The sequence below is a fragment of the Triplophysa dalaica genome, chromosome 5, assembly GCF_015846415.1.
Source record: "Triplophysa dalaica isolate WHDGS20190420 chromosome 5, ASM1584641v1, whole genome shotgun sequence".
In the NCBI taxonomy this organism is placed as follows: domain Eukaryota; kingdom Metazoa; phylum Chordata; class Actinopteri; order Cypriniformes; family Nemacheilidae; genus Triplophysa; species Triplophysa dalaica.
Genome location: NC_079546.1, coordinates 311,725 through 338,189, shown reverse-complemented (window position 1 = coordinate 338,189; position 26,465 = coordinate 311,725). Strand labels below are relative to the sequence as shown.

Sequence of the window (26,465 nt, the reverse complement as noted above, 5' to 3'; positions counted from 1 at the left end):
CTGCAGTATTTAATTGAAAAAATTGTCCTAAATTTCCATTAAGCACCATAAAGTCAAGTGCGAATTCCTTCAAGGTTAAATTTAGGGATAATTCGGTCTGTTATGGTCGTATGGGAGAGAACCTTCCTGTAGGGTCTGGAATAAACCATTTCTCCCAACGCTCTAAATGGACGCATGGGTACTCCCATGGTTTGAAATTTCCGTTCCAGTGCAGTAGTTGTGCCTCTTGGAGAATAGACTCTGGATACTGTGCATCAGGACTCCAACCTTTGTACGGTAAAGATAACATGAAGTTTCATATTCTAAATTAATGCTTTGACCATGATCTCTGGAAATGTGCCTTCTAGTATAACAGTATAAACAGCATAGCATACATGATAGAATGACAAGTGACTCAGAAGGTGTATTACCCAAGTGTCTGACATGCCACTGTGGATCAATGGTTGTGTGTCTATTATGAAAGACGATGAGCATCGCCGGGGTGGCCACGCCCCCTGCCACAGCACTGCTGTACAGGTTTTCCCTACATACAATGGAAAAAACAAGTTGTATAAAAACACACTTGGTACCCCGTGTAGCCTGCCTACTCTCAGACCGAGACTTCAGCACTCCTTTAAACCCCGACAGGGATAAGTGGTCTAGCTGGATTGACACACAGGGGATTTGAGCTGAACTCACCTGAAGTTCCTAGTCATCCATTTCTCTAACTGTTTAGTTATTTTTTGCCTTTTCCACTCTGCAACATCTGCCACAAAAACCCCAGGATTAAATGTGCACTCGCTGGGGTTGATGTTCAGCTCTCTGACTGCCTCTTTTCGGTAATCCAGGAAGCCCATGTAGGTGGTCTGTTGGAGCCGGTCAGACTGATAGAATGAGATTGCATGTGATATGCATAACATGCACACAAAAATACGCACCTGCATCCCCACGCTGCGCACCATCTCGTGAGTTTGGGGCAGATCGCAGTCTGACGCGAATGCAGCTGCATGCCCGGCTTTTATTTTGATGTGGAACAGTTCCTGTATATCTCCTGTGGAATAACACCATAGTAAAGCGGTTTTATGTATGTGATGTAGAACTGTCGTTTCCATATCGATTATTTAGAATACACAATTCATTTGATGATCAGTCTCACCTTGCACTATGACATCATCATCCAGGTAAATGATGCGCTCGTGATTTTCAATGTCAAGAAGCGGCAGGTAGAACCTCACAAAGTTCAGCTGTAACATGATAGAAACCAGGATCTCTCTAGAGTGGACTTGAAATGGATATTTTCGTATTCATTTTCATAAGTGCAAGAATGACCCGGAGACTCTGCTCCGCAGAACTCACAGGGTGCAGCAGTTCTGGTCTGGATGAGTCCGGATTCACTTTCCCTTTCAACACCATCGGGTTAAACTCCAGGATCCTGTACTTGATTTTTCTTAGTTTGGTATTATCAATGTATTCCCTGTAGTTGACAAGACGCATGTGGGGACGCCACGTGATGTTTCATGTAAAGTCGGTTGTACTGCAAACTCTTTAGGTCGCCAATACCTGACCTTATGTTTCTGATGGCATCTCGCAGAGTAACTATGTAGAAAACAACGTTAGCCTGAGTGTTGCTGAAGACGCTGTTGATGGTTGCCATGGAAGCGCCGATGCGCTCCTCTGATGCACAGATCAGCACCGGGACGTCTCTGTCCGTCTCATCTTCAACACCTGCTTCAATCTCATCTTTCTTCAGCTCTGTATAATCATAAAAGATCATATCGACAAAACACACTTATCTGACAGAATGCTACCTTTAACATTAGGATATTTGCACCATGTGTGTAATCTACCTGAAAACTTTGACATCTGTGACCTTGTCTTGTTTAACAGAACATAAAGTGCCACCAGAATTAACAGAATGAAGAGCCCACGGTTGACTGGAACACACAAGAGAGTTTTCACTACATTTCAGCCATTTTTAAGTGCTGTAATGTATTATGGTCAGCAGAGGTCAAAAGAGCTCAAAACATGAGATCATGAAAATAAAAATTCAATGCAGTGCGTAATACTCCCGTGTTTGAATTTAAGCAGTCTGCCTGTAAATCTGAAGGTGAATGAATAGAGTTATTGTCTTGGAAAAATGGGAGTCGACTCTGAATCACGAAACCGAGTCATCACTAGTCTGATTCGCCATCCGCCGCCGATTTACGTCACTACTGTAGTTCCCGGCTGCATTTTGTTAGAACTGCCCGTGAAAACTTCACTCATCTTCCAAAAACAAGCTGTCTCTCGTTTCGGAAGGATGCGTCCTCCTGAGGTCTCACTTGAAGCCTGCTACGTCATCGAGGACGTCTCGTTTCATAATAGCAGGTAGGACACGCCGTATGCGACCTACTTTCACGAGAATGATGTTGCTAATTAACATTATTGGTGCATTTTTTGATAGGTTGGTTCATTAAATATACTGTTGGGCTGTTTTAATTTACATAAACGTGTCATATTCTCGAAAATAAAATATCATTTTTCTGGCTCCGTATTTGTTTAACACAGTCAGACACGTCGCGACAGGAGCAGGTGACGCAAATGACGCAATCATGAAATCCTTCTCATTTCTGCTCGCTTCTTGGACTTAGTCCGCGACTTTAAAGGTTGCAGCCCCTGAATTGGGACACAGCTCGTGTTGGTTGCTAGAGATAACCCACAATTCTTTGCGTGTTACGTCAATAAACGGCAACAGCTGCACAATTGTTTACAATTTGTGTCACGTTTTTATAATCTTAGCAGGCATATGTAGTAAATAGGTTTACAAGAATTTAGTGATTTTTAAACGTTTTAAAACAGTAAGGCATTCTTTTTCTTTTGGCATTGTTAATTGTATAAAGTAACCAACTTTTTACCTCTTGAATCATATAGAAATCATTTTAATTAATTTGACAGGTGTGCGAGTGCAACATGTTGTCATAGCAACGTGGTACTTCCGGTTTCCTGTCCTGCCAGTATGTCGTCCGTCTCGTTTAATTGTAAGTTGAGAATCTTAAGAGGATGAGACGAGACCTCTGGAGGACACAAGGACGCAGCCTCACGAAACGAGACACAGCTTGTCAATCACATCAGACTAGAGCAGCAGAAAGGAGGATTAGACAGATGAATCACCGAACGAATCATTTGAGAGTCAGTCAAGACGTAAGGTAAGAAAAACAGACTATCATTAAGAAACAATTGTGTTTTACACCTTCTATGAACATAAACTTGTTGTCGGACACTCCAGAAACCAAAGTAGGACCTTAAACATCCCTAGTTATGTACTCTTTTTGAGAACGATAACAAACGTTTTACATAGAAACAAACTGTTTAAGATGAAGTTTCTATGCTGAGTTCTATTATCATGACACACCATCTGTTGTTATTAAAGTTAGTTGTGGCGTGAGGACTTCAAGTCCAAATAAGAACTAACAATAAACTCTTGTTACATGTCTTTTATGAGTCCCTCATCTGCCTGGTTACCTCATTGACTCTAGGAGAGCTACACACACACACACACACACACACACACACACGGAACATCCCAGTTTTTGCAGGACAGAAGTGTAGAAATAATCCTTTATCACATAATCAAACATGACAAACTGAAGATTGATACAAAAGTCTGATTCATTGTGATTCATTCACTGATAATGAAGTTAAGATGATAAATGTTCCCCTGTAAAGGATGATGTACTTAGTCACTTACTTTTCCTTAGTAGAGCCATGTTTCATCCTTAAGTGTCTATAAAAACAAAAGTGAGATGAATATTAGTTGTGCTAGTATATCACTTTCTAATCTATCTGCTTTTTTTGTTTATTTGAGTGATAATGTGTAAGCATGTGTTGTGTTATTGCTTTAGACTGTATGTAAACTTAACTAGTAGTTTAGTCATGAGGGTTATATAGTCAAGACTCATCTGGAAAGGTTTGTGGGTCTCTTGAGTCTGTGCACATGTGTTATTGCTTACTGGGAATCTCACAGTCTTTCCTAACAGATGACATTCTTTCTTAAGCCATAAACTCAAAGTTATCCGTTTCATTCCCTTTATCTTTTCTCTCCCACATCACATTCTCTCCAGTAAAACTTAACTCTTGGGTTGCGTCTACAAAGAGTGAATTTATAAAACAATTCAGAGAAGTAATGTAAATAGTACAAATGTAGATGCATAGGTTATGCTTTCTTACATAGTTAATTTACAGCATATTTATTATTAATAGTAACATTGTCCTTTTTTATTAATAACATCAAACATTAATATGATTAACATGCTTTAACCTTGTTCAAATAAACCATAGTTTTACTACACTGATCTATAGGAGTTGTAGTATTTTGCCCTTGTGTCACTAAAGAAAGAGTTCAAACATGAAATATGTAGTAAAAGTGTGGTAATACAAATGGTAAACAATCTACTAAAACATGGTTGGTAAACTTTTACTTCAATAAATATATGATTTAAAAACCTTTAAGACCGAAAAGAGTGTAAGTTTATTGTGTAAGCAAAGCTCAGTGTTCCACAGTAATAGACAAAACACGAGCACTTCGACGAAAAACACAACTTTGACTGCGTTTAGTGAGTGAAATTTAAACACTTACCTGTATGATCTCCAGTTTAACTCGCATCAGTGTCGCGTTAATATCATTCATCTGAACAACTCGAGCCAGTGCGTGTGACGAGCACGCGTCATATATAGTGGGCGTGGTCATGAAAACGTCCTGTGTCCATGCGCTGCTGATTTCATCTCTTCAGTCCGACTGTGATTTTATTTATATTGTTCTTTATGCTATTTTCATTGTTGCAAAGCAGCTATTCATATATCCAGTGTTGGGTGTAACTAGTTAATAAGTAATTAGTTACTGTAATTAAATGACTTTCCCCTTGAATATTAAAGTAAGGGATTATTCTGACTTCAGAAGTAACTAATTAAATTACAGATAAAGTAATTAAACTAAATATTGTGCGTTATATATATATGTGTGTGCAATAGTGGAAGTGACATCAAAATTTAAAGTCTCACTTTAAAATTTGTGCTTTAATGTATAATTCTCACATTTGTAATACTGTATGTAGTTTTATATTATTTGTTTGAATGAATTAAAAGAGCCGTTTCATGTCTATCCTTGAGTCGCTTGACAAACCAAGATGTACAGTAGGACATGGAAAGTCATTAGTAATAAGTGAAAATTCTTTTTGGAGAGAGTAATGTGTACAGTAATCTAATAACACTATTGAGTATGTAGTTCGTATCAAGTAATTAATTACTTTTTAGAATAATTTACCCAACACTGCATACATCGTAATAAAATACATGTTTCTAGATGGAGTGTAAATTGATGAAACTTAAGATAAATAATGTTTTAATGATATAATTATGTTATAACATATAAAAACAATATTATAATAATGTTTTATGTTTCAAATGTTTAAAGAGTTAATGTTTCATGATATAGATTTCAGAAACATTAAATCAAACATTCTGAATATCAAAACAACTATTAAATATCATAGAAAAATGTGTATGATTATAATGTTCATTTGTCAGTTGGTACAAAAATGTCATCTTCAGAGATAAATCTAATATCACACAGTGGTGATTTATGCAGCTATGATTCCACAAAATACAATCCAGTTTAATTGCACAGCTTGAGGTTATAGAAGAAAAAAACACGCTGTCTTGCATTTATTTTGTACTTTTCAGCAAAATTTAAATTTAGTAACGTACATATGTATATATACATTCTTATAAACTCTCACATGATGGATGGCTCTGGATAAATGTCTTCTGTAACAAATCGGCATACAATTAAATAATTAGGGATATAAAAATAAGGGATAAAAATAAGGGATAAAAAGAAAAAATATTTCTTTTAGACAATTATTTGACATGGATTTTTTTTTTTTATCAAATTAGCATGCCAGACTTTTTCACATAGTTAAAAACTAAAAAGTGACTTGCAACAAAATGAGACCAACGGTATAGAAAATATACACAATATGAGTAAAAGTGCAAACCTAGTTTGACAAATCACACCATCCCATCCATCTTTATGGAAGCCTTACAATGTTTTCGTCTCGCACAACAATGAATATAAATAAAGCTGTTTTTCCATGAATTGTTTTTCCAAATCTAAATGTTTCTCTTCACTTCAACTTTTGCGCTGTTCACAACAGCTGTGAAACTGAAGCTACAGAGGATTTGGATCGGCTCCATTTTAGACAGGAAACGTAAACTTTAACATGCTTATTCCCCAAATAACACTGTGATGTCACCGTTTACTGTGCTCCAAATAAAAGAGTCAAACACAATGTGACACAGATCTTCAGCTGGACTGCAGAACTATGTTTAGAAGCATTTAGAAACACAAATCTAGTCCGAAAACCGGTTTCAGACTATTTGCAAAAGGCACTTTAAAAAGAAAGGACTACTCAAAGCTAGTCATTTGTCTGCATGGACACGCTCTTAAAACAGAGCTAACAGCATGGCAACGTTGATGGGCAGAGCCATTCTTTCATCAGTATAGGTCATGGATCTGACCACTTCAGGAGGAGAGAGAAGGAAGGCGACGGGTCCAACACGCTGGTCCACACAGGTCAAACAAAGAACACCTCCCTCATCCACATCGTCTGTCTAAACAAACAAACATTAATCATCAGGACTGTATAAGATCTAAACTAAAATCAAATGAGTAATAACTAAAGGTTACGGACATATCTGATGGGGAGTTTACACATGCTGAGGGCTGAATCTGCTGTGATGTGGTTTTCACAGTCGGCAATTGAGCAGATGGGAGACGGGTCTGAACTTAGCAGAGTGCTAGTCAACTGCGACCTAAGGAAGTACTCCTGCAACACACAGGAAGTGGAAGAGTTCATGCTTCCAGATAATAAAACCCCCTTTCATTGTGTTATCTGGATAATTCTTTGGCAATGGAAGAAAATAACGTGAGGAGAAAGAGTAATAACCCACCCCAGCAAATGTGTGTAAGTTGCTGATGGTCTTGGTGATGTAAAGAGCTCTTTTGGCTCGTGTGACGGCCACGTATAACAGGTTCCACTCATCATCTGGGACACTCGCTACAGGCAGAGAGAAAATTCTGGACGTTGTCTAACAAATCCTTTATTTTTAATGTGATAATACTTGTTTATTCACAGTGACCTGAAAAGTTATTTAAGCACAAACCTGTGCTGAAACTGCCCACTCTCTGCAGGTTGTGTCGAGCACAGGGAACTTTGGTGAAGTCGTCCGTCACAACCACAGTGTCGAACTCCAGGCCTTTAGACTTGTGCACCGTACCGAGAAGATAATCTGTGAATGCAAAGCCATCTGAATGATGAGGGCCATTGGCATGGTAGGATGTAGGAGAGTTTTACTGCAGCCCTACTGTGCATTCATCATAAAAACAACGAGCACCTGCACACTGAGGATTTCTCTGGACACGTCCGTAGATCTGTTGCACCAGTTCTGGAATGCGTTTGTGGTATTTTTCCACCACAGCAAGTTTGGCCACGAGCTCACGGTCTTCAGAGGCTGTGGCATATCCCTTCAAACCTCCGTATCCACCCATCTTCTCACGGCAGAAAGTCCGGATGAAGTAGTCTTTGATTGTCAGGTTCTCTGAGGAACAGAATCAAACCAAAACATCACAAACCTCTGCATGTTTGAGACCTTCAAAATCTTCACACTTTGTATGTTTATTTAATAAAGCTGTTGTCTCAGTCATAACAAACATAAAACTGAGGTCCACAAAAAAGATCCTGTGTGATATTTTATGAACTTTATGAATGAGATTATTGCCATCAAAAACAAAATATGACATTCTAAACTTAAGTGACTGACCACTTTTGCGTTTTTCCTCAGGTTGCATCAGGACCCAGATATCCATAATTTTCTCCAGTCCAAAGTGTTCAACGCCCTAAAGAAAGAGGTAAAATCAGTTTTTACTTCAAAATGTAGAAGAGAATTGTGGACCAATGAACTTTGACTGTGGGACGAGCTACATATAGCCCCACAAGAACCATCTACACTAAATCCACTGGTATTGGCAGGTTTAAAAACAGTGTAAATGTTGAGTGTTTATGAACTGACTCCAACAATGTAGATCTTGCAGTCGGGGTTGGCATCCGTGAGTCGGACAGCTTCATTAAATACAGTCACATTACTGCGGCTCAGAATGGCCACGCTGCCTTCTTGTGACAGTTTTTGTCCCTGTTTCAGAAGCTCAAGTGCTTGTGTGTCCTCTCCTTTAACATATCCTGACAACACAAACGCACACAAAGAGTTACGTCTCTCTCTGTCTTACATGGGAAATTAGCAAAAACAAAACGCTCCAACAAACGTACCATCCTGACTCCCACCAACCAATATCTGCTCGACTTTTTTACAGCTTTCTAATATTGTGGCACCAACATAGGCGATCTCAGAGCCAAACCTGAAACTCTTAAGAAAAATGTGGAGACGTGAGAATGCGCATGATGTTAGAAGATTCTATAGACAACTATCAATCTAAACATCTGTTTTTTTGTACCTGCGTGAGATAGTAGATGTGTGTGTGAGCAACACTGTGCAGGGCGTTCACCGCCCCTCTGAAGGTGTAAATCTGCTGATGAGGGTCTCCAACCAAGACTTTTCCACACTTCTGTGAGAGCATGATGTCCATGATAACTGAAAAACACGTACACAACACGTACAGATGTGAACTTTAAATGACCTACGACCTAAGAAAGCTGAATGATCTGAACATGCTATTATGGATGGGAGTGTTTTCTGTACCTGGTGTGCAGTCCTGAGCTTCATCAATAAATATGACATCATAACCGTCCAGCTTCGGTCGGCTCAGCTGCCAGAGTTTGAGGTAACCTAGCATTGACACGGAGGACATGTTGTAGTTATGAACGTGAGCCTCGATGCATTTGCATATCAGATCATTTCAAGTTCATTTCAAGCATTTACCGTCATGGGTCATGTTGTAGGCTCGCTCTTTTCTGCGCTGCAATTCCACCATTTTGTCCCATATTTTCTGTGCAAAATCTGCAAACATCTGCAGAGATAAAGAAACTCTTATCATATGATCGTCGTCAGCATATGAACAACTAGCAAAATCACAAGCTTTCCTTTAGTAGTCTAGCTGCATGTACTAATCAATAGTTTGACTTTACCCTTCTCTGCTGTTCATCTGGATGCACCATATGTCCGCGAGTGTTTTTGTACTCCAACGGAACGTGCTGCATGCCAATGCGCTGGTCAATGGACGCCATGTAACCGTTCATGGTTTGCGTCACCACTTTAGCATTGACAAATCCGCCGTGATCCTTCGGCAAGACCCACGCCACCTCAAACGGTTTCAAATTACTGGTTAGTTTCTGCCTATACCTGCATAGAGTAAATGAGAAGGACCAATGACAATGTGTCTCTGAATGGTATTTCCAGGGATAATAGGACACTATGGACCCTTAGTACGCATGTGTTAAGTGCGGTCCACTCGTAATAGGGGGTGTAAACACATATATTAACATCTATATGTTTGATTTAAACCGACCTCACTCCCACAGCTTTGAAGGCCATTGAATGGACCGTATGGCATTCCACATTGCGTGGGAACAACTGTCGCGCTTGCACTGCCACAGATCTGTTGAAGGCGAGGTAGAGAAAGCGCGAGCGTGGCCTCTGCTCAGCGTACTTCACTAGTGTCGTAGTCTTTCCAGTGCCTGAAAATAATAATAGTTATGTACAGTGTATGCATGTTTAAATACTTAGATTTATCCACTTAGCAAATGCCTTTATAATATTGTTATGTGTTGGCACATATAGCATTGTCCATTATTTTATTAAAAAATACATGATAGACCATAATACAATCTAATAATACAGATGCAAATGCTTACAAATACACAATCAGAATAAAAGACATCTGCAGTGAAGTTAATCAGGAATATTTTTCTCTTACCTGCAAAAGCCATTATCTTAACAACATGGTCTTTTTGCATATCGTGATTGAGAATCTGTTGTTGTTCATGTGTGACATGAAGCGGTCTGAAGAAGAAATAAATACTGTTTAGGTTTATATTTCCCCTTCTCAATCAGAAATGTAGAATATAATGTCCTCCCACCTGATGCTTTGTTGGCCCAAAGGAGGAGGCGCGTTCTCCATTAAATGCAGGGCATAGAAGATGTTGTAATGCCACCTAAAATATGGAAAGAAGGATTTAAACTGTTGTTATCATCATGGCATCTGATGCTGGAGAAATAGACATCGCATGAAAGGTCCTTGTGTCTGACCTGTTGCTTATATTAATGTTGTTCTTTCTCATGGCCAGAAGCAAAGTCGCCACAGCCCACAGATACTCTGAGATTCCATCTGCTGTCAGAAGACATCCTGACCTCCGCAATAGAGCCACCAAATCCAGGACGTCTTTCACTCCGTCAGACAGTATCAACATCAGGGCCGTGGCAGACCAAGGGTTCGGACCCTGGAATAACGTCAAATAGGGTCACAGATTCAGCTTCAAGACTGTAAGATGGGAAAACAGATTCACATACCTCAGAGTCCGTCATATCTGGCAGTCTGTGTCTGATGCAGACCTCAGCATGAGCGTAGAGACGATGAGCTTTCACACACTCCAACACCTCCTTTACATTCACTCGCTTGCTGTGTTTGAATCCTGACAGGTACCTTAAAAAAAGATCATATATTAACAGCGCTAGAGTCGTATGATTTATATGAATACATCATTTCTTTAATAGCAATACATAAATGTGAATATTTTTTTTTTTAATCTTTAACATTATTTACATAATTAATAACACACGTTAACTAATACTATAGAATGAATATAAATGATAAGTGATAATGCATGTCAATATTTAGACCCGGTATGCATGTGTGATGTCAACCAATATAAAATGTTACAAATATTTTTCTGGCTTTAAGACATTTAATAAGGTCACAGTTTACTTTACTTTCCTTAACCATGTGACCAAGCAAACCAAGAAAAATTTTAAACTGCCCAGTCAGAGGACGAAAGTTAACCCCCCGCTGACATACAGGTGACCCCCGTATCACAGACATCACACCCTTGATGTCTAACACCTTTCACTCTCTAGTGGTGTGACAGAGGGGTTGTGAATGGTATTCCTCAAAGAACACGCACTCCCACCTCAGCATGTTGAGGAGACACAAGTCATCCTTATTGTTAATGCGATTATCATTCAGGATAGACTTCACTTCCTTCACTGCCTCGGGTTCCCGTTTACGGTATCTGTAGTATAACTTCTTCCAAGGGTGAAACTACGAGAGAAAACAAAGATGTTACAAAATACATTGAAATAAATAATTTACTGACACCTAGCTAATAACATCTCACATCTAACTATAAACTATAGACACATAAACTCTTCATTATTACGGTTTCACGTGTTTATTGCTGGTACGCATGTACCCCTCTGCAAACATTTAACTGTAGTGTTTAAAGACAGTCAACTACACACCTGTGGGTCCATGGCGACCATTCTCCAGCGCTGGCACACCAGGCTGACGTGTTGATAAAGATCTTCCGCTGGGAGGTGACCAAACAAGGTCCTAAGGATCTCATCGGGAACATCCTGGACGTGACCCTGGGGCACAGCATCCCCACCCTGCACTCCGAGCAACCCATAGTGGGCATCAGGGAGACTGTCCACAGGGTACTCTTCATCCACTTCTGTTTTCACAGACACCGAGAGCTCCTTTTCAGGTTTCACACTGACCTCATCAAACATGTCTTCATCGAACATGTCTTCTGTGATGCCTTCCATGAAGTCCTGTGTTACGTCTTCATCTTGTAGGACCAGAGGTTCAGCGAGTTCCTCTTTCACTGGGGTCTGCTTGTCTTTTTGGGGGCTGGTGCTGATGACTCCAGTCACAGAGAAGAACTCTGTAATGCCCTTCTGTTGTCCATCACTTTCTGCAGCTTAAGAGTCACATTAAAAGTCAATTAAAACATGCGTTCATCAACACTTTGTGGAGAAATGTAAAACAACTACACAACAACACCTTGTCTTCTTTTTTTGGTGGGTGTTCTGGGTTGAAGTCTGTATTTGGGAGCATTGTTTCTGACCTCGGCAGTGAATGGCTGTGTGAGAGATCGAGTCCCCGAGCTGCTCTGCGCCAAATCTTCACACTCTGACGGGCCCAGATGTCTGCGTTTGACCCTTCCTACATCCACACACCAAACACATGATAAACATGTGAACATGTGAACATTCACCCCGAGAACCGAAACATGTTTAGACTGCAGCACTGAATAGAGATTGCGATCATTCATTTAAACAAGTTAAACGCTACAATAACATGACACAACGCAACAAACAAGATCAAATGTAAAGCATGAACAATTAGTAGAGATTTACCACTCATGGACGACTCCATGATATAGAAACGAGGAGACGACTCTTCTGTGATTTAAGTGCTTTAAAAATACCAGAGTAAACACAAACACACACACACGCCGTGTTCTCTTCCGCTCAGCGTCTCGTTTCAAAATAAAAGTCTTCATTTTTAAACTTAAAAAGAGTTCGAAAAAAGAATGAAATAAAAAGCAAGAACACCAAATATAAATCAAACCCTTATATTTATTAAATAACGGTGGGTACTTTTTTATCTTTTAACATTCATTTTTTCTCAATTCTCTTCAAGTTCGTGCTTCGTAGACCAATAGATAGCAGCAACAGTCCGGCAGCTTAACCCTTTCTACACCATCTCACTGGTATTGTGCTCTCTCTTTTATATTCGTTTGTGTTGAAACTCAAGCATGTGTTTTTAATGATGTGTTATAGTGCATTAGGAGCATGTCCTTGTGCCTTTAAGGACACGGATTTTGGAGAAGTTCACCAGTCACGTGATCTTTGGTCCAGAGTCGTGTGTTTATATGGGATTTAAAAATGTCCTTGTTTGTATTTCTTAGGCTCATAATCAGTGTCACGTTTTTCTTGACATCTTATCAAGTTTGTGTGATGTGATGTGTAGTGTATAGTAAATATTTTTATAGTAGTTTGAAAAACATTGTGTCTAAGGTTCAGCTTCAGCGGTTTGTTATAGTTTTAGGTGTCAAGGATTGTCCCTTAATATGAGTTATACTGACATCAAACATCACACACATGTAGATGTCATCTCATCTCATGTCATTGTGCATCATGGTGTGTTGAAGCCAATACACATGTCAGTAATACACATCTATACCAAGAGTGTGAATCACAGTTACATCTCTATTTCTTGACTTGACGATGGAAACACTGATCTTTTGTCATGAATATTAATATCTTTACCCGAAGGAACACATCTGCACGATTATAAATGTAAAATAAAGAAAGAGATTGATGGAGGCCACATAAGAGTTCAGTGATTTCTGGAGTGTGTTTGAGAGTCTGTGCTGAGATACACACTTCTGGATGATGATGTCACTGACACAAACCTAGAATCACACACGCACACACACACACACACGTTTTATTAGTCAGGTCAACAGTCAACAGCATGTGATCTTGAGATTCACTAAAGTGAAATAAAGTTGAGATAAATAATTCAGCTCTGTTTTTTGTGTAGCCAATGTGTAATACTGTATATTTAATTTAAGATATGTGTTCTAGGATCAGGAGTTTTCTCCTGAAGAGAGTTATATGTCTCTCTGGAATTTCAGAAACCACAAGAAGTCACAGACTGCTTACATTTGCTTAAAACTGCTTAGAGTAGCATTCGCTGTCACAGATTTCAATATAAACTGAAACAGTTTCATCAAAATTTCTATCGCCTCACGACCCGAGCAAATCCATTCACATCACTGTCTACTTTTATTTCTCTAAAGAATTTTAGGTAAAAAATCCTCAGTGTTTTCAGACTAAACAGAGTAAAGACTCTTTGGATGTGTGACGTGTAAGTTCTGTGTTTAAAAGAGTAAACCATGTGTGGTATGGTACTGTAGGTGCTTATGAGCAATCAAAAGCTCAGCTTGTTATTTCTAAGATCATTTGTAGCACTAAAGTTACTGTGGCGACTCAAGTGCAAGCTGGCACTTTTTAGCCTTTATAAATAACAGCGAGTTCTTAAACGCAGGACCACAGGTCCTTCAGACCTCATTTGGGGTGTTGGGAGAGGAATATTAATAATAACCAGTTTCATTTTTCCATTTGCTGGCAGTGACTGGGGATTTCTGCCTGTGTCAAGCTGCACGTATACAAAATCACGAGGAGAAAAAGTGTGTGTGTGGGGTTTCACATTTGTGACGATGTCATTAAACATGTTGGAAACTGTCTCAACCTAGAAGTCATCCGAGGACATTTGGATTTCACTGTTGACACAATGTGAGTCTATGAAATGATCTGACTAATAAAACAAGTCTGTGTGTGTGTGTGATTCAAGGCTAAAACTGAGTTTGTGTCAGTGACATCATCATCCAGAAGCGTGTTTCTCATCACGGACTCTTCAACACCCTCCACAAGTCACTGAACTCTTATGTGGCCTCCTGCAATCTTTTTCTTGCAGATTAGTTCCTTCGGGCAAGATATTTATTTTCATGAAAGCTTTATACAAAAGTTGTGTCTGTAAGCACAAAAGATTGATTTTCAAGTAAAGAAATAGGAAATACGTCTCACTTTCATTTCTGTAGTTTCTCCTCTATAATCCGGGAAGATTTAGGATCAAAGGTCAGACGAAGGGACTTTGGACAGAGACTTTCTGATCCTTTGGTTGCCGTTATAATGAGGATTTAGATTCCATGTAGAAGTTGTCATAAGAAGAAAGAGTCAGTAAGTGGAATTTAACGCTAGAATGAACCCGATGGTAGTTTACAGAAAAGTTGAAATAATAGATTTTCTTGTACAATAGTTGTTTCAAGATGTACATTTGTTTTGCCAACCCAGAAGACTTATTAGCACGTGTTCTCTCAGGAATTTTTATGTGTTCTTTTATTTATGAGTAAATTAAAGCACGTGGACATTTTCAACATAAATTGCAACTTAAAGAAAGTTTAATGACGTACCCTCTTATATATGTTGGTACATGTACATCTAATCTGTTGAGCACACATCAGATGTTGTTGTTTTATAGCAATAGACACGAGTGCTGGTCTAAATCCTGTTGGTAGGACATTTGGGTAATGCTGGTGAAGTTATTCATGTCCGCTCTTTACAACTGAAAGTGCTGATATCAAACTTCTCATCATACTTCGAGATGAGATGTTTGACAGAAAAAGCACAGCGAGCGTGCATGAGTGCTTGGTTGAGGTTACAATTTGGCAATGACTATCCAAAACTCATTTGATCCGATATTCTCCCACACTGATGCTTTGATTCCCATGTTTAGGGATAGAAACCATAAGGCTTTTGCCAAAAACACCAACATATGTTGCATGCTGGTGTGATTTTATGTTTATAGCCCTGCAGTTTTATACAGATTCAGGCCTAATAAAAGTGTGTTTGCCCTTGATACAGATCACTGGGATTGTGTGTGTTCAAGGATAAAGATAAACTCAGTTCTGTGTCTGTTTGACACACGTGGGTTACCTCTACCCTGCTTGCTAATATATTCTGCTTACTTTACATCAAAGACCATATGATAGCAAACGCCACTGTGGCAGAGGTGGATTCTATTTTTGTTCTAGAAAATGTGGGGAAAATGATCATATGCTTGCAGTTGTTAAGATATTGTTCAGTGTGGGAAACAGAATCATTCAGCAGTCACAGAGTCCAAATGCTGGATTTATTTTCTGATTCCTTTGTATAAATATAGATGTGCCTCATTTAACCAATGTACTTTGGATCTAGGCTGTAACCAACCTCATTTACTTAAACACATATTTAGCCAATTATAAACATATTATTTCCTTTTTTAACATGGACAGATTTACCACATTCGCACACAGTGTATCTGCTCTTATTTACATTTAGTCATTGAGCAGATGCTTTTATCCAAACCCATTTACAGAGAGTTCAGGGAGCAATAAGCGATAGAAGACTTCTTATGAGTCATTTTCTTTCCTACAATCCCGCCTTTTGGTTATTTTATTTATTTTTTAAGTGAAATGTGACTTGTCTAAATGTATTTTAGAATAATTTAAAGTACATAAAGTATATCAAATTCATATTGATCTGGTAGATGTGAAGAAATGAATTTTTAAAGGTTAAATGAGGTTATTTCTATTTTTTTAAGCGAAATGTGATGTGTCAATGTATTTTAGCATAATTGTAAGTACATAGTATATCAGTATATGTAGCATAGTATAGTATATTTTATTTGAGTAACCTTTAGGACTTGCTTACAGGTTAGAGTATTTCAACATAATAATTGCTATTAAGTGTGAAAAGTCCTAAAGATAATTCATGATCAAAAGTTAACTATGATGCAATCTTCATTAAATGACTCGTGACATCATCTTTCATTACTGAAGCGGCTCCATTGGTATAATAGATAACATGAGAATCTGCTCTGATGCAGTTGTACATTGGCCCTGTTGCATTAAAGGAGTTAAAGGTTGTGTATTAACATTGGCTTTTTCTACCCATCCATGCAACTACAGACTTTTTCAGAGAAACACTTTAAATGTTCTTCAGTAATTATCATGTTTAATAAAACATCTTTAAGTTAAGACAGAGCGCAGAAGGTAAACCACAGCTGCTAATATCATCTTTGCACGTTATAATATATCAGTTGTCTGTCAGTTTGTTCCTAACAGGTCAGTAACTCCTCACGTGATCGGCTGGTCTCACAGTCACCTGCTTTTTCTGTCTGTACAGCTGTTGGTTATGTAGTCAGGGGGACACTTCCCTGGTCACTTATTAATTCCCACATCTCCTGTTTGAGTGGAAACGTTTGGCTGTGGAAGAGACGCTGACCAGAGAAATAGAAAGCCCTCCATTTTATTGCCTCTGTTAGTTTGATGTTTAACTTGTTGTATCTGATGCCAGGAGGCACTTTCCTTTTTTGGTGGGATACTTTGGTCGGTCACATATTTATGAGATTTATGGGAGACGTATGAGCTGTCTGTTGTAGATGCTGGAATGTAGTGCTCCTGTGCTTTTTAGATTTAGCACAGATATGGATAAGTGAAGACAGATGCTGTAGACAGAAATAGATGTATTTGCTGTGTTTAGCATACGTGTGTGTTACATAACTTTTTTAACTGAGTGAATGTCGAGTTTAAACTGAAAATAAATGAGGATATGATATAAAACACAAATGTTGTACAAATGTAAATGTAAATGATAAATATATTCACATGATTAAATCAAATATGATTATTATTAAATGCATAAAACATTATAAATAAATATAAATATCATTATTTTGTTTGTGATATTCGTATTGACATAGAAACCTGTTATTCGGGGACATTATATACTAGAAAATATATACAATGTCTTGTGTTACAATATATACCGTGTGTAAATATTTTTTCATATTTTATGATACTAAACAAATTCCCAACAAACCACCGATCTTCGTATTTAAAAGAGAACAACACATCAGATTTCATCTCGCTACATGTAGGCTTTATTTCACAGAGAAAAGAACATTGTATTTGAGTCACACAATCCCACTGGATTTACTAAAAAAGAACTCTTCTTTTCTTACCCAGAATGCACCTCTGAGCTGTGAGAACAAACTAAATGCCATTAATGACGTCTTTGGTGACATAGATACACGAATGCATAAATACAATAACTTAAATATTATTACTTATAATAGTATTTACAAAGTGTACATGATAAGGACTGTGTCTACCAAATTACCCATAATTCAGAGCGCTAAGACCTTTTAAATACATTCATACAGATTCATGAAACACAGTCACAGTGACGAACACAACACGCTTCTCCTTTAAAGTGCTTTGTGAGGACGTAACAACACAACTGACCTTTAGTATCTCTTGCAACATTTGACTTTAGTGTGGACTCACGGCCAGAGTGACACAAACATATACACACTATCATTCTGTACATCCTACAACAAATTCTGTTGACACTATTTCCAAAAAACACGAAGAAGGATGGGGCACTGACGCAACTATTACGTACAACCCATGTCACCAAGACGTTGACAACTTGTCGTTAAATAAATAAATAGTTCAAAAACAGGAATGTGATCACTAAGTTAACACGAGGCAGGTAAGGCTCTCCCTGTGCATGTACGCAGAGTAACAAGTAACAAGGCTCTCAGCAGTTTAAAAGCCTTTAATGAATCACTGAACAGATTACAGAAGAGAGAACGGCTTGGATATATAGAGAGCCTTTGAGCAGATGATAGACGTGAAGCACCAGAGAGTTCCTATGATCATTCCAATCAGCCACGACAGAGAGAAAGGCCTTTCACAGATATAAAATCCAATGGAAGTAAGATTCAAGCCCGTTTAAAGAGAAATACTAGTGAGAATAAATGATCAGTCAATGACAGTATAGTGTAAACGCACAGAAGAGAATCAAGTTCAATCTGGTTTTGGTGAATTCTCTGCCTTTGGAGCAAGCTTGTGTTTGTATGATTGTCATCACAATGTAAAGCAAAATCCTAATGCATGCTGAGAGATTCTTGGCCTGGATATTGGTTTTAGTTCATCAGAATGTAAGTATTTGATGTTTAAGCAGGATTTTTAGGATTACTTCTGCTATTTTAATCCTCAGACATTCAAGGCACTTTGATGTCTCGAAACCAAGGAAAGTTTCTGAATGTTTGAAGGCTGTTCTGGTGGGTATTTTTGGTGTTTGTATCCACCCACGGATTATTATAACAATACAGAATTCTTAAAATACACGAGACGCATTGTGGGTGCTTTTGGAACGTGTTACTGTAAGGCTTACATTTTGGTATAACTGGAATCTGTCATTTAAATAACAAGAAGTTTATGAATGGACTTAAATGACCCAAGCAGAAGATGTGGGATTCTTTTCAGGAGGAGAAATCTGACAAAATTGTTTGATTTTATAAGAGAATATATATATCACTCACAGATAGAGAATAAATAGTTTTCAAAAGGAGCTAGTTGTGGATGTGTTTTTGAGCTGTAACTTAGTTTGTGGGTATTTATGGGTGTGTTTTCTTTTAAGAAATGCTCAGGAAAGGATTTACTTTTGTTTATGAAACGTGGCAAAGCCCATCGGGATTCCTGCAGAGTGGAAACCGAGACCTTCGGGATTATAATTTATTCTTAAAACGGCCGTTGTTGTCATGTTTTTAGAATTTATGAATCACATGAAGTGCAATATTTCAGACGCCGGACCACGAGGTGCACGACAGAATGTTAATCCAGATTTCTGGCGGGTTTCTGAAATGAAATTTCTAAAATGCAAACTCAAAGCTGCATTGACAAGTCAAGTGAGAAGGTTTGTGGTGCTGGGAAGGTAAAACGGTTCAATATTGGAGTCATGGAGCACAAATCTCAGCTTGACTGGAATCCAATTGCACTCCTTGTTAAGATCCACATTAAAGGCTTGATCAGGATGAGTGAGGGAAGGAGGTGAAATCGTCCAGACTAATCTCACATCTGAGATGGAGATTAAAATATCACCCTAACAAGATGACAATATCAAACAATATAAAAGAAGCAAAACGGGTCAACTCATGGCCAAAGTCAACGTTTGTAGATAGAGGAATTTAGGCAGGTTGCTGTCAAGGGAAACAGGTCCAAACAGGCACAGTACTCCAGAAACTCAAGGCAGAGAGGAGAAGTAATACAGCAGTATCGTATTCAGAACTATCGCGATCAAATAAACAAACACAGGGACAGATATGTGTAACGCTGTGTTCTCTTGTCTTTTGTTTTAGCCGGGGTCTCTCCAGTGCTCATCCGTAGCTGTGTGGGCTCCGGGGGTTAATGGGCGAGGAGTCTTCACGCCCACTTTGGCCGGACAGCTGGTAGAGACGGTGACTTAGGTTTTGTACCTGGCAGGTACCGAGGACGCACCCGACACGCATCAGCTGGGGGTGGTGATGGCTGTGATGACTTCGCACGTGGCGGCGACCTCTTGATCCTCTTTGCTGTGGGACTCCGCTCACTTCATTGGACTCTATTCCCATTGGCTGACTGGTGTGGATTTCGGTTGGGTTGTCTAAGGCTGGAGGTGGTGGTCTGGAGAGGATGGCCCTCCAGAGAATGGTGCGGTCGATGGATACGGGGCGGTCAGTGATGTCTGGAGAGATGGCACCCGCTGCGGTCAGCTGACGGAGTCTTAACATGAAGTCCAACCTGAGAAACAAAGAGTTAGAAGTTAGATAACAAATTCTGCATCTCCAGTTTAGACTATATAAATGGTATTCAATTTATGCTTTCATGTTTTATATTGGGTAAAGCTTGAATCAAACATAAAGTTGAGTGCATTAGGTATTTCATAAGTATGGATGTTCCCTGGAAATCAAACCTATAGCCTTGCAAAAAAGCTAAAAAAACAGAAAAGCAAAAAATCCCTCAAATTTCTAACTTGAAATCCTTGTGATAGTAATGATCAATGATACTGAATGTGCATTGTGGATAGAGAAAACACTCATTTTAAAGCAAGCCGACTTCTTCTTCCCACTCATCTACAGGTTATGAGTGTTTGGGACAGAACGTACTGCAAACACTCTTGATTTATTCTGGTTTTGATGTCCTGGCCATCTGCTTTTTGTTTGATCACGCTGTGAACTCGGGCTAGATTCACTCCTGGTTATAATGCTGTTTGCACAGGACACTAACTCACGTCTTGCTTTTAGAATCAGTTAGCGCCATGTGACAGGTGCATGCTACCAGAACTTCTATGAATTCTTATTTTAAAGTTGCATTCTATAACTTTAGCCTCAACAAAGTACATTGCTTTCTCTGTTTAAAACACAAAATTGCACGTGCTTATCTTTACATACTTACCTATCAAGGAAGTTTCAAACCTTTTCTTTTCTCAATAATTTACTCTAACTAACTCAACAACTGAGTTTTGTTTATTTTTAACCAAAATATGTTACAGATTGTAGCTTTAGTCAAAATACTTTAAGCGAAGCTGTTTATTCAGAAGTATACACAAGAAACCTCGTTTATATAAAAAACTAAAGCTAACATTTGAGAAATGACTGGTTTAGATTTAGACCGTCTAATCTCATTGAGACAGAATAACAACGGCTTTTACATATGTGTTAGACATTTCTTTTGCTTAGATGTTTTTATGTGTAAATGATAAGCACAAGAACAATCTGAAAAATGATAATTATAGTCTAGATGTTATGTATAGCATATGATTTAATGTTTAGTTGTCATGATTTACTGCAGTCATGTGACATTTCAAAGCGAAAAACCAGAGAGCTGTGTTTAGAAATGTTAGTCTATTCTAAAACATTGCCATTAACCTTTGAAAAAAATATTTTCTTTGTATTATTAGAACTCTTCTCTTCCAAAAATGTGTTTTTTATGAGCAGGTATCAGTTGTGTGTCTGAACAGTGGAACACAACTCCTCACATCTCATCGGTTCATGATCACAGGTAAGCGCTTACACCCACAGCACTGATCCAGAAGAACTGATGTTAAGAAGCTTAAGAAGATAAACGCTATATTTCATCCATCTTTAACCTTTCACCTCCTCTCAGGCTCTTTTCAAATGTCCCTGCTTAGATCGTTTTTTACTAGTTTTTAATAAGTTTAGTTAACTCCAAATCCTATCTCAATAACAATTACCTTCTTTCTTACTCCTGATACAGAACTGGCTGTCTTTTCAACCTGTCTGCATGCTAAATGCAGAATAAATGTAGTAGCCGCAGAGATTAGATTGCAAGAGAAGCGAGTGGCAGCTGTTGTTTCTAGCAAAATCCTGTTTATTCATCCTGTTGTGATCCGTGTGTTATACAGTGTTGAATTGAGTTTCACACACCTGCCGATTGACATGGAATTGTTGTGTCTGTTCAATTATTAATCTCAAAGCAACAATGAAATGCTATCTGTGCATTAATACTCCATGTCCAGCTACCAAAAAGAGCACCTGCCTTCTGAAATTCAATCTGTTCTGAGACAATCACGGTGTGCCAAACCTTCATTTGCAATGCTGTGAAAAGATAAGACACTCCCAGACACCAGAGGTAATGTTGAGATTGACATTTTCTTAAAAATCCTGTCAAATCAGTAAGTTAAATGCTTATAAGTGTGGGGTCAGGTTGGGCACCCTCAAAAGAGCGATCAGCCTGATTCAGTTGGAATCCTTCTGGAAGCACATGGCCTGACGTAAAGCCTGGTGGTGGACTTTGTGTCGGAGGGATTTGATCTTTTGTAATGCAACGTGTCTCGTGTTTAATTCTGCTTCTACTGTTGGCCTCTCACCTAATTGTCTGAGACTGCCACGATAACCCAGTGATGCCTCATGGGAACTTTCTTTGTTTCTTTGTGGGAACACAAGAAGATCTGATATTGTGTTTTGATTTATTCCCTGATCCTCCACTGAGAAAGTCCAGTGATATAAATGAACTCGACGGGTTTGTTTGTTTTTCCTTAAAGTCCAGGATTTTTGCACAGGATGTGGCTATTGGTAAATACGTGGGTCATCAGAGGTTATTTATAGATGACCAGAGATGTAATCATTGTACTTGTGGTCTTAGATAAGAAATGTGACCATAGGTCAACCAACCACTGACCTTCTCCAGTTACTTTGAGATGTTTTGTTCCATTAATACCAGCTTGTGTCATGTTAAAATGCCACGGAGCGGGATTTCATTTTCAGGCACAATGAGGTTGTGCAGGGGTTGTCTGGAGGTTTCATGTGTCCTTCTATATATCTATGATAGTTAAGAGGGCTGGTCACTTCGGTTTCAAATATGTTAAATCATTGAAACCAATTGGAGTAATCTGGTAAATCATCAATGAAGTATTAACATGATAATTAAATTTTAGTCTTCAGACACGCATCGTATGACGACACAAAACCATGAAAACAATGAAAGTTTTTCTAAACTTGTGTTTTAGTCTAAGCGTGTCAATAGTTGTCTTGTGTTAATGCCATTCTTTTCAAATCCTCTTCCTCTGTCTTTATTCTCAGTGTTTTATCATTTCTCTCCATTATGAGGAGAAGAAAGGAATTCAGGTCTTAGTTACTAATCCAGGACGGAATTCTGCCTGACGGATGAGTTTTCCCAACACTCTTAGCTCTCGCCGCAAGTCATAATGAGCAAACAGCGTGGTGTAACACACTATTGTTTTTATGGTAAACTAACCCGAGGTCAAAGGTGATCATCTCAGATTCCCATCGAGTGAGAAGCAACACATCTCCTTCACCTGCGATTAAACTCAGTGTTTCGAGCCTTAAGTTTCCCAGTCATGAAAATGGGAAGTTTGAATCTACTTTTTAAGCTCTTCATAATCATAAAGATAAGAGATATTGACCTTCATAGCGGTCAACTCAGTGCTAAACCCTGGTCAATGTTTGAAGCCATGGAATGTGCGGTGTACCGCAAATAAGCTAAACATGCCACAAATAAACCTACGTTTGACATGCCACTCTGCTCAAAATATACTCTCGTGAGCGTAACCGCACGTGGTTATGTAAGAGGATAAACTACTGTACAGCAAGCTTTTAACTGTGACCTCTTGGTCATATTTAAACCTTTAGAATGGGCCTCATGGTGACCGCAAACTTCTGTTCCACACGAATCAGGGACGGGGTGGCATGGCCTACGATAAAAATCCTTTGCTGACATCACAAAGATTCCTGTACATTGTGTAACTAGCCGGTTATCAAATCAAAAACACTGAGAAGTCCATGTAATGAACGCAAAGTTCTGTATCTGAGACAACATGGGACATTGTGGACAAGACATGACAATCCACAGAGAGGGAAACGCCAAATAAAGATGCTCCAAACCTCACTAATGTCTGAAGTCAACCGTCTGTTTTTTATTCAGTGAGTCACCTGCTCAAATGCAATTTGCAATTATAGAAGTTTACTGTCCACAACAAAATATGAGTTATCAAAATAATATCAAACTGTTGACAAGTATGTCCATCTTTGACAAACAGGCCTGTTATACATTTATACTATGCTGTAGGTCTCTGACATATCCTTTCCCTCCCTTGGCATTCCATTGCCTTTACGTTTGGTTTGCTGTCAGGTGTGGCATTGTTGGGTGGGTGGAAAATTGTCACAAGATATTAATGAGCTTTTAGGAAGCAAAGAAAACAATCTATTGCCCAGTTTGTGCTTTTTTTGACCAGTGGATGGTTCACCCAAAAAGTTTTCATGTCATTTCAAACTTCATGACTTTCATTCTTCTGTAGAACCCAAAAGAATATATTTTCAAGTGTTGGTAACCAAACAACACCGGCCCCCCCATTGACTTCCATTGTATGGACTCAAACACACTGAGATATTTCTCATAATATCTTCTTTTATGTTGCATGAAAAACATGTTTTGATCAATGAAAGGGTGAATACATGAAGACAATTTCATTTTGGATAAACAATAGTCCTATAAGTGAGCTCATGTGACCACATCCTTCTCAGCCAGAAGAGGGCACACAGACACTCTTACATTCATTCATTCCGAGTTCATTGATCAATCATCAGCGAACAATATGACATGACAGAGCCAAGTTTTCCTGACTACTGTCAGACATTTTCAGAAAGAACTGCCCAGTTTCTGACAGACTGTGGGTCATGTGTGCGCTTCACGTGCAACTAACACTCTTGTGACGTCACACTTTTTTATTTAAACCTTAAGATAAACGTAGTATCAAAACGCCAATTTATATCTAAAGAAGGGGGTCACTCTCCCCCATAAGAAGAGCCTGAACCACATAACATTTAAATGGAGTCATATATCAGAGTTATAAGAAGCTTTGAGAGAGAGAGAGAGAGAGAGAGAGAGAGCTCGTATTCGTCTAACCTTGACTCAGAGAAGTGACGCAAGTTTTTATCACTGCGCAAAAACGCATTGAACATTAATTTCTGATATACATTCATTAAAACCGGCAGCGAGTTTTTCTCTATTCAGAGAAGTGTCATTGGAGATTTAGGAAATGACTAATGTCTCGTTTTGACTGTCGAGAAGCTAAAAAAAGATGATGCAATGACTTTTGGCTATGACTTATACAATAAAACGTAAAATAATAACATATTGTTACATCATGCTTCGATAAGCAGACAAGAACACAACTAAGACTACATTGTATTATACCTATTTATATTATAGGTCATATGTTTAATGTAGTATTATATTTATTTCTGACCTAATAATGAAATGTATTTAATATTGATATTCCTAAATTCCATGCGCTGGTGGATTGGAGAGATGCGTGCGTTTATTGAGTCACGTCTACCACCAACTGACCTTGTTCACGACGAGTAGCTATTATCTCTCTCGACACAACACCCTCTGTTTGTATGATAAACTTCCTTTGCTTATTTTAAATGAACTTTATATCAATCTGCTGTCACTAAATGATGGTGACGACTTTCTAAAGTTGAGAAAGATTTGTCTTTCCACAGGTGTGATGTGGCAGTCGAGCGCCAGTCAGATCATTCATTGCAATGAAAGTCAGCTTTTAAAGTGAAAACGTAGATTATTACGTCATAAATGTTTGGTTAACTTTGGCACTTTAATTCACTTTTTATTCCATTCATTTTTCGAGCTTGGACATTTTTATGCAAACATATCTCTTATTTCTTAAATCAGATCAAACGTCACTGCCATAAAATAAATGTTGTACTCAAGATTGAACATGCAAAGAAAAGTTAACCGGACCCTCAGGGATTGATGCATTTATAAAGTGGATCTTACCTGTTTTTCCTCAGCTGGCTCTTCACCGGTAAAGCCAACAGTTGTGAGGAGAGCAGGCTGATGCAATACACAAGTGCGAATAACGCTCTCATCGTGCGAAAAATACTATCACACCCCCCGGGCTTCAAGGGGGCTTTCCAATGTACCTGGACAAGGTTCAAAACCGGCTTCTGAAATTTACAAGCTGGTTCAGAAGTCCGCGCAGTCAATGCTGTACCGGCGTTTCAACTTAGTCCCAGATGGACTTGTGGAGCCTGAAGGGAAAAAGAAGAGAAACAAGAGATCAGTGAGCAGAAGTTTCCTTTAGCACGTTATTACTTTTTTCTACTGATTTGCTCTGCATACGAAATGTTTAATATGATGTTTAACTTGTAAAGCACTCTTTGTGCATAAATCAAAGAATATGGTTCAAGTGCAAAATGTATAGAAGTGGACCCGGTTAGTAATCAACATTCTTTTGTCTTTTTTAGTGTTTTTTTCAACACGTTTTAAGCACATTCGTGTTAATCTAAAACACCGGTGAATGTTTATTTGCACTGTTTTATCTAAGGATGCCATTATGTCATATAACAGTCATTGTTTTATAATGTCTAATATTATTAATAGTAGCTTTTATACTGACCTTTATCTCGGGTTAAAATATGCGCGCCCCGCGCTAAACTTGTCTTGAGAATTTTCCCACGGCTGCGCACGCGCTCGTCAAGTTCAAGATCTTGTAAAGTC

At 38.6% G+C, this 26,465-nt stretch overlaps 3 protein-coding genes and 1 long non-coding RNA gene across 7 annotated transcripts; 1 reads left to right on the top strand and 3 right to left on the bottom strand.

Annotated features, from left to right (window-relative positions):
- Nucleotides 1-49: 49 nt before the first annotated feature.
- Nucleotides 50-4,770, bottom strand: glt8d2 (glycosyltransferase 8 domain containing 2). 4 transcript variants are annotated; one of them, XM_056749237.1, is made up of 10 exons: nt 4,595-4,768; nt 3,707-3,742; nt 1,827-1,913; nt 1,545-1,731; nt 1,336-1,453; nt 1,136-1,223; nt 918-1,030; nt 679-845; nt 411-523; nt 50-267 (listed from the first exon to the last, which is right to left on the bottom strand). In XM_056749237.1, exons 2-10 carry the CDS (start codon nt 3,723-3,725, stop codon nt 101-103), a joined length of 1,059 nt encoding a protein of 352 aa, XP_056605215.1. In that variant the 5' UTR covers nt 3,726-3,742; nt 4,595-4,768; the 3' UTR covers nt 50-100. The 4 variants fall into 4 exon arrangements, with proteins under 4 accessions (XP_056605215.1, XP_056605213.1, XP_056605214.1 ...); XM_056749235.1 differs by having other exon boundaries at nt 50-523; nt 4,595-4,770; XM_056749236.1 differs by having other exon boundaries at nt 679-1,030.
- Nucleotides 1,757-10,450, top strand: LOC130421394 (uncharacterized). The gene is made up of 3 exons (XR_008906802.1): nt 1,757-3,164; nt 7,858-7,924; nt 10,314-10,450. It is a non-coding gene; the product is annotated as an uncharacterized LOC130421394 (long non-coding RNA).
- fbxo18 (F-box DNA helicase 1) lies at nt 5,643-13,599 on the bottom strand. Its single transcript, XM_056749222.1, has 21 exons — nt 12,385-13,599; nt 12,029-12,190; nt 11,485-11,945; nt 11,154-11,284; nt 10,537-10,669; nt 10,276-10,466; nt 10,107-10,181; nt 9,944-10,029; nt 9,536-9,704; nt 9,156-9,369; nt 8,950-9,037; nt 8,770-8,856; nt 8,525-8,661; nt 8,340-8,436; nt 8,086-8,252; nt 7,837-7,912; nt 7,411-7,614; nt 7,180-7,305; nt 6,967-7,073; nt 6,708-6,842; nt 5,643-6,627 (listed from the first exon to the last, which is right to left on the bottom strand). Exons 1-21 carry the CDS (start codon nt 12,401-12,403, stop codon nt 6,460-6,462), a joined length of 3,033 nt encoding a protein of 1,010 aa, XP_056605200.1. The 5' UTR covers nt 12,404-13,599; the 3' UTR covers nt 5,643-6,459.
- Nucleotides 13,600-17,495: 3,896 nt separating this feature from the next.
- adm2a (adrenomedullin 2a) lies at nt 17,496-26,465 on the bottom strand. Its single transcript, XM_056748804.1, has 3 exons — nt 26,365-26,465; nt 25,743-25,996; nt 17,496-20,204 (listed from the first exon to the last, which is right to left on the bottom strand). Exons 2-3 carry the CDS (start codon nt 25,832-25,834, stop codon nt 19,802-19,804), a joined length of 495 nt encoding a protein of 164 aa, XP_056604782.1. The 5' UTR covers nt 25,835-25,996; nt 26,365-26,465; the 3' UTR covers nt 17,496-19,801.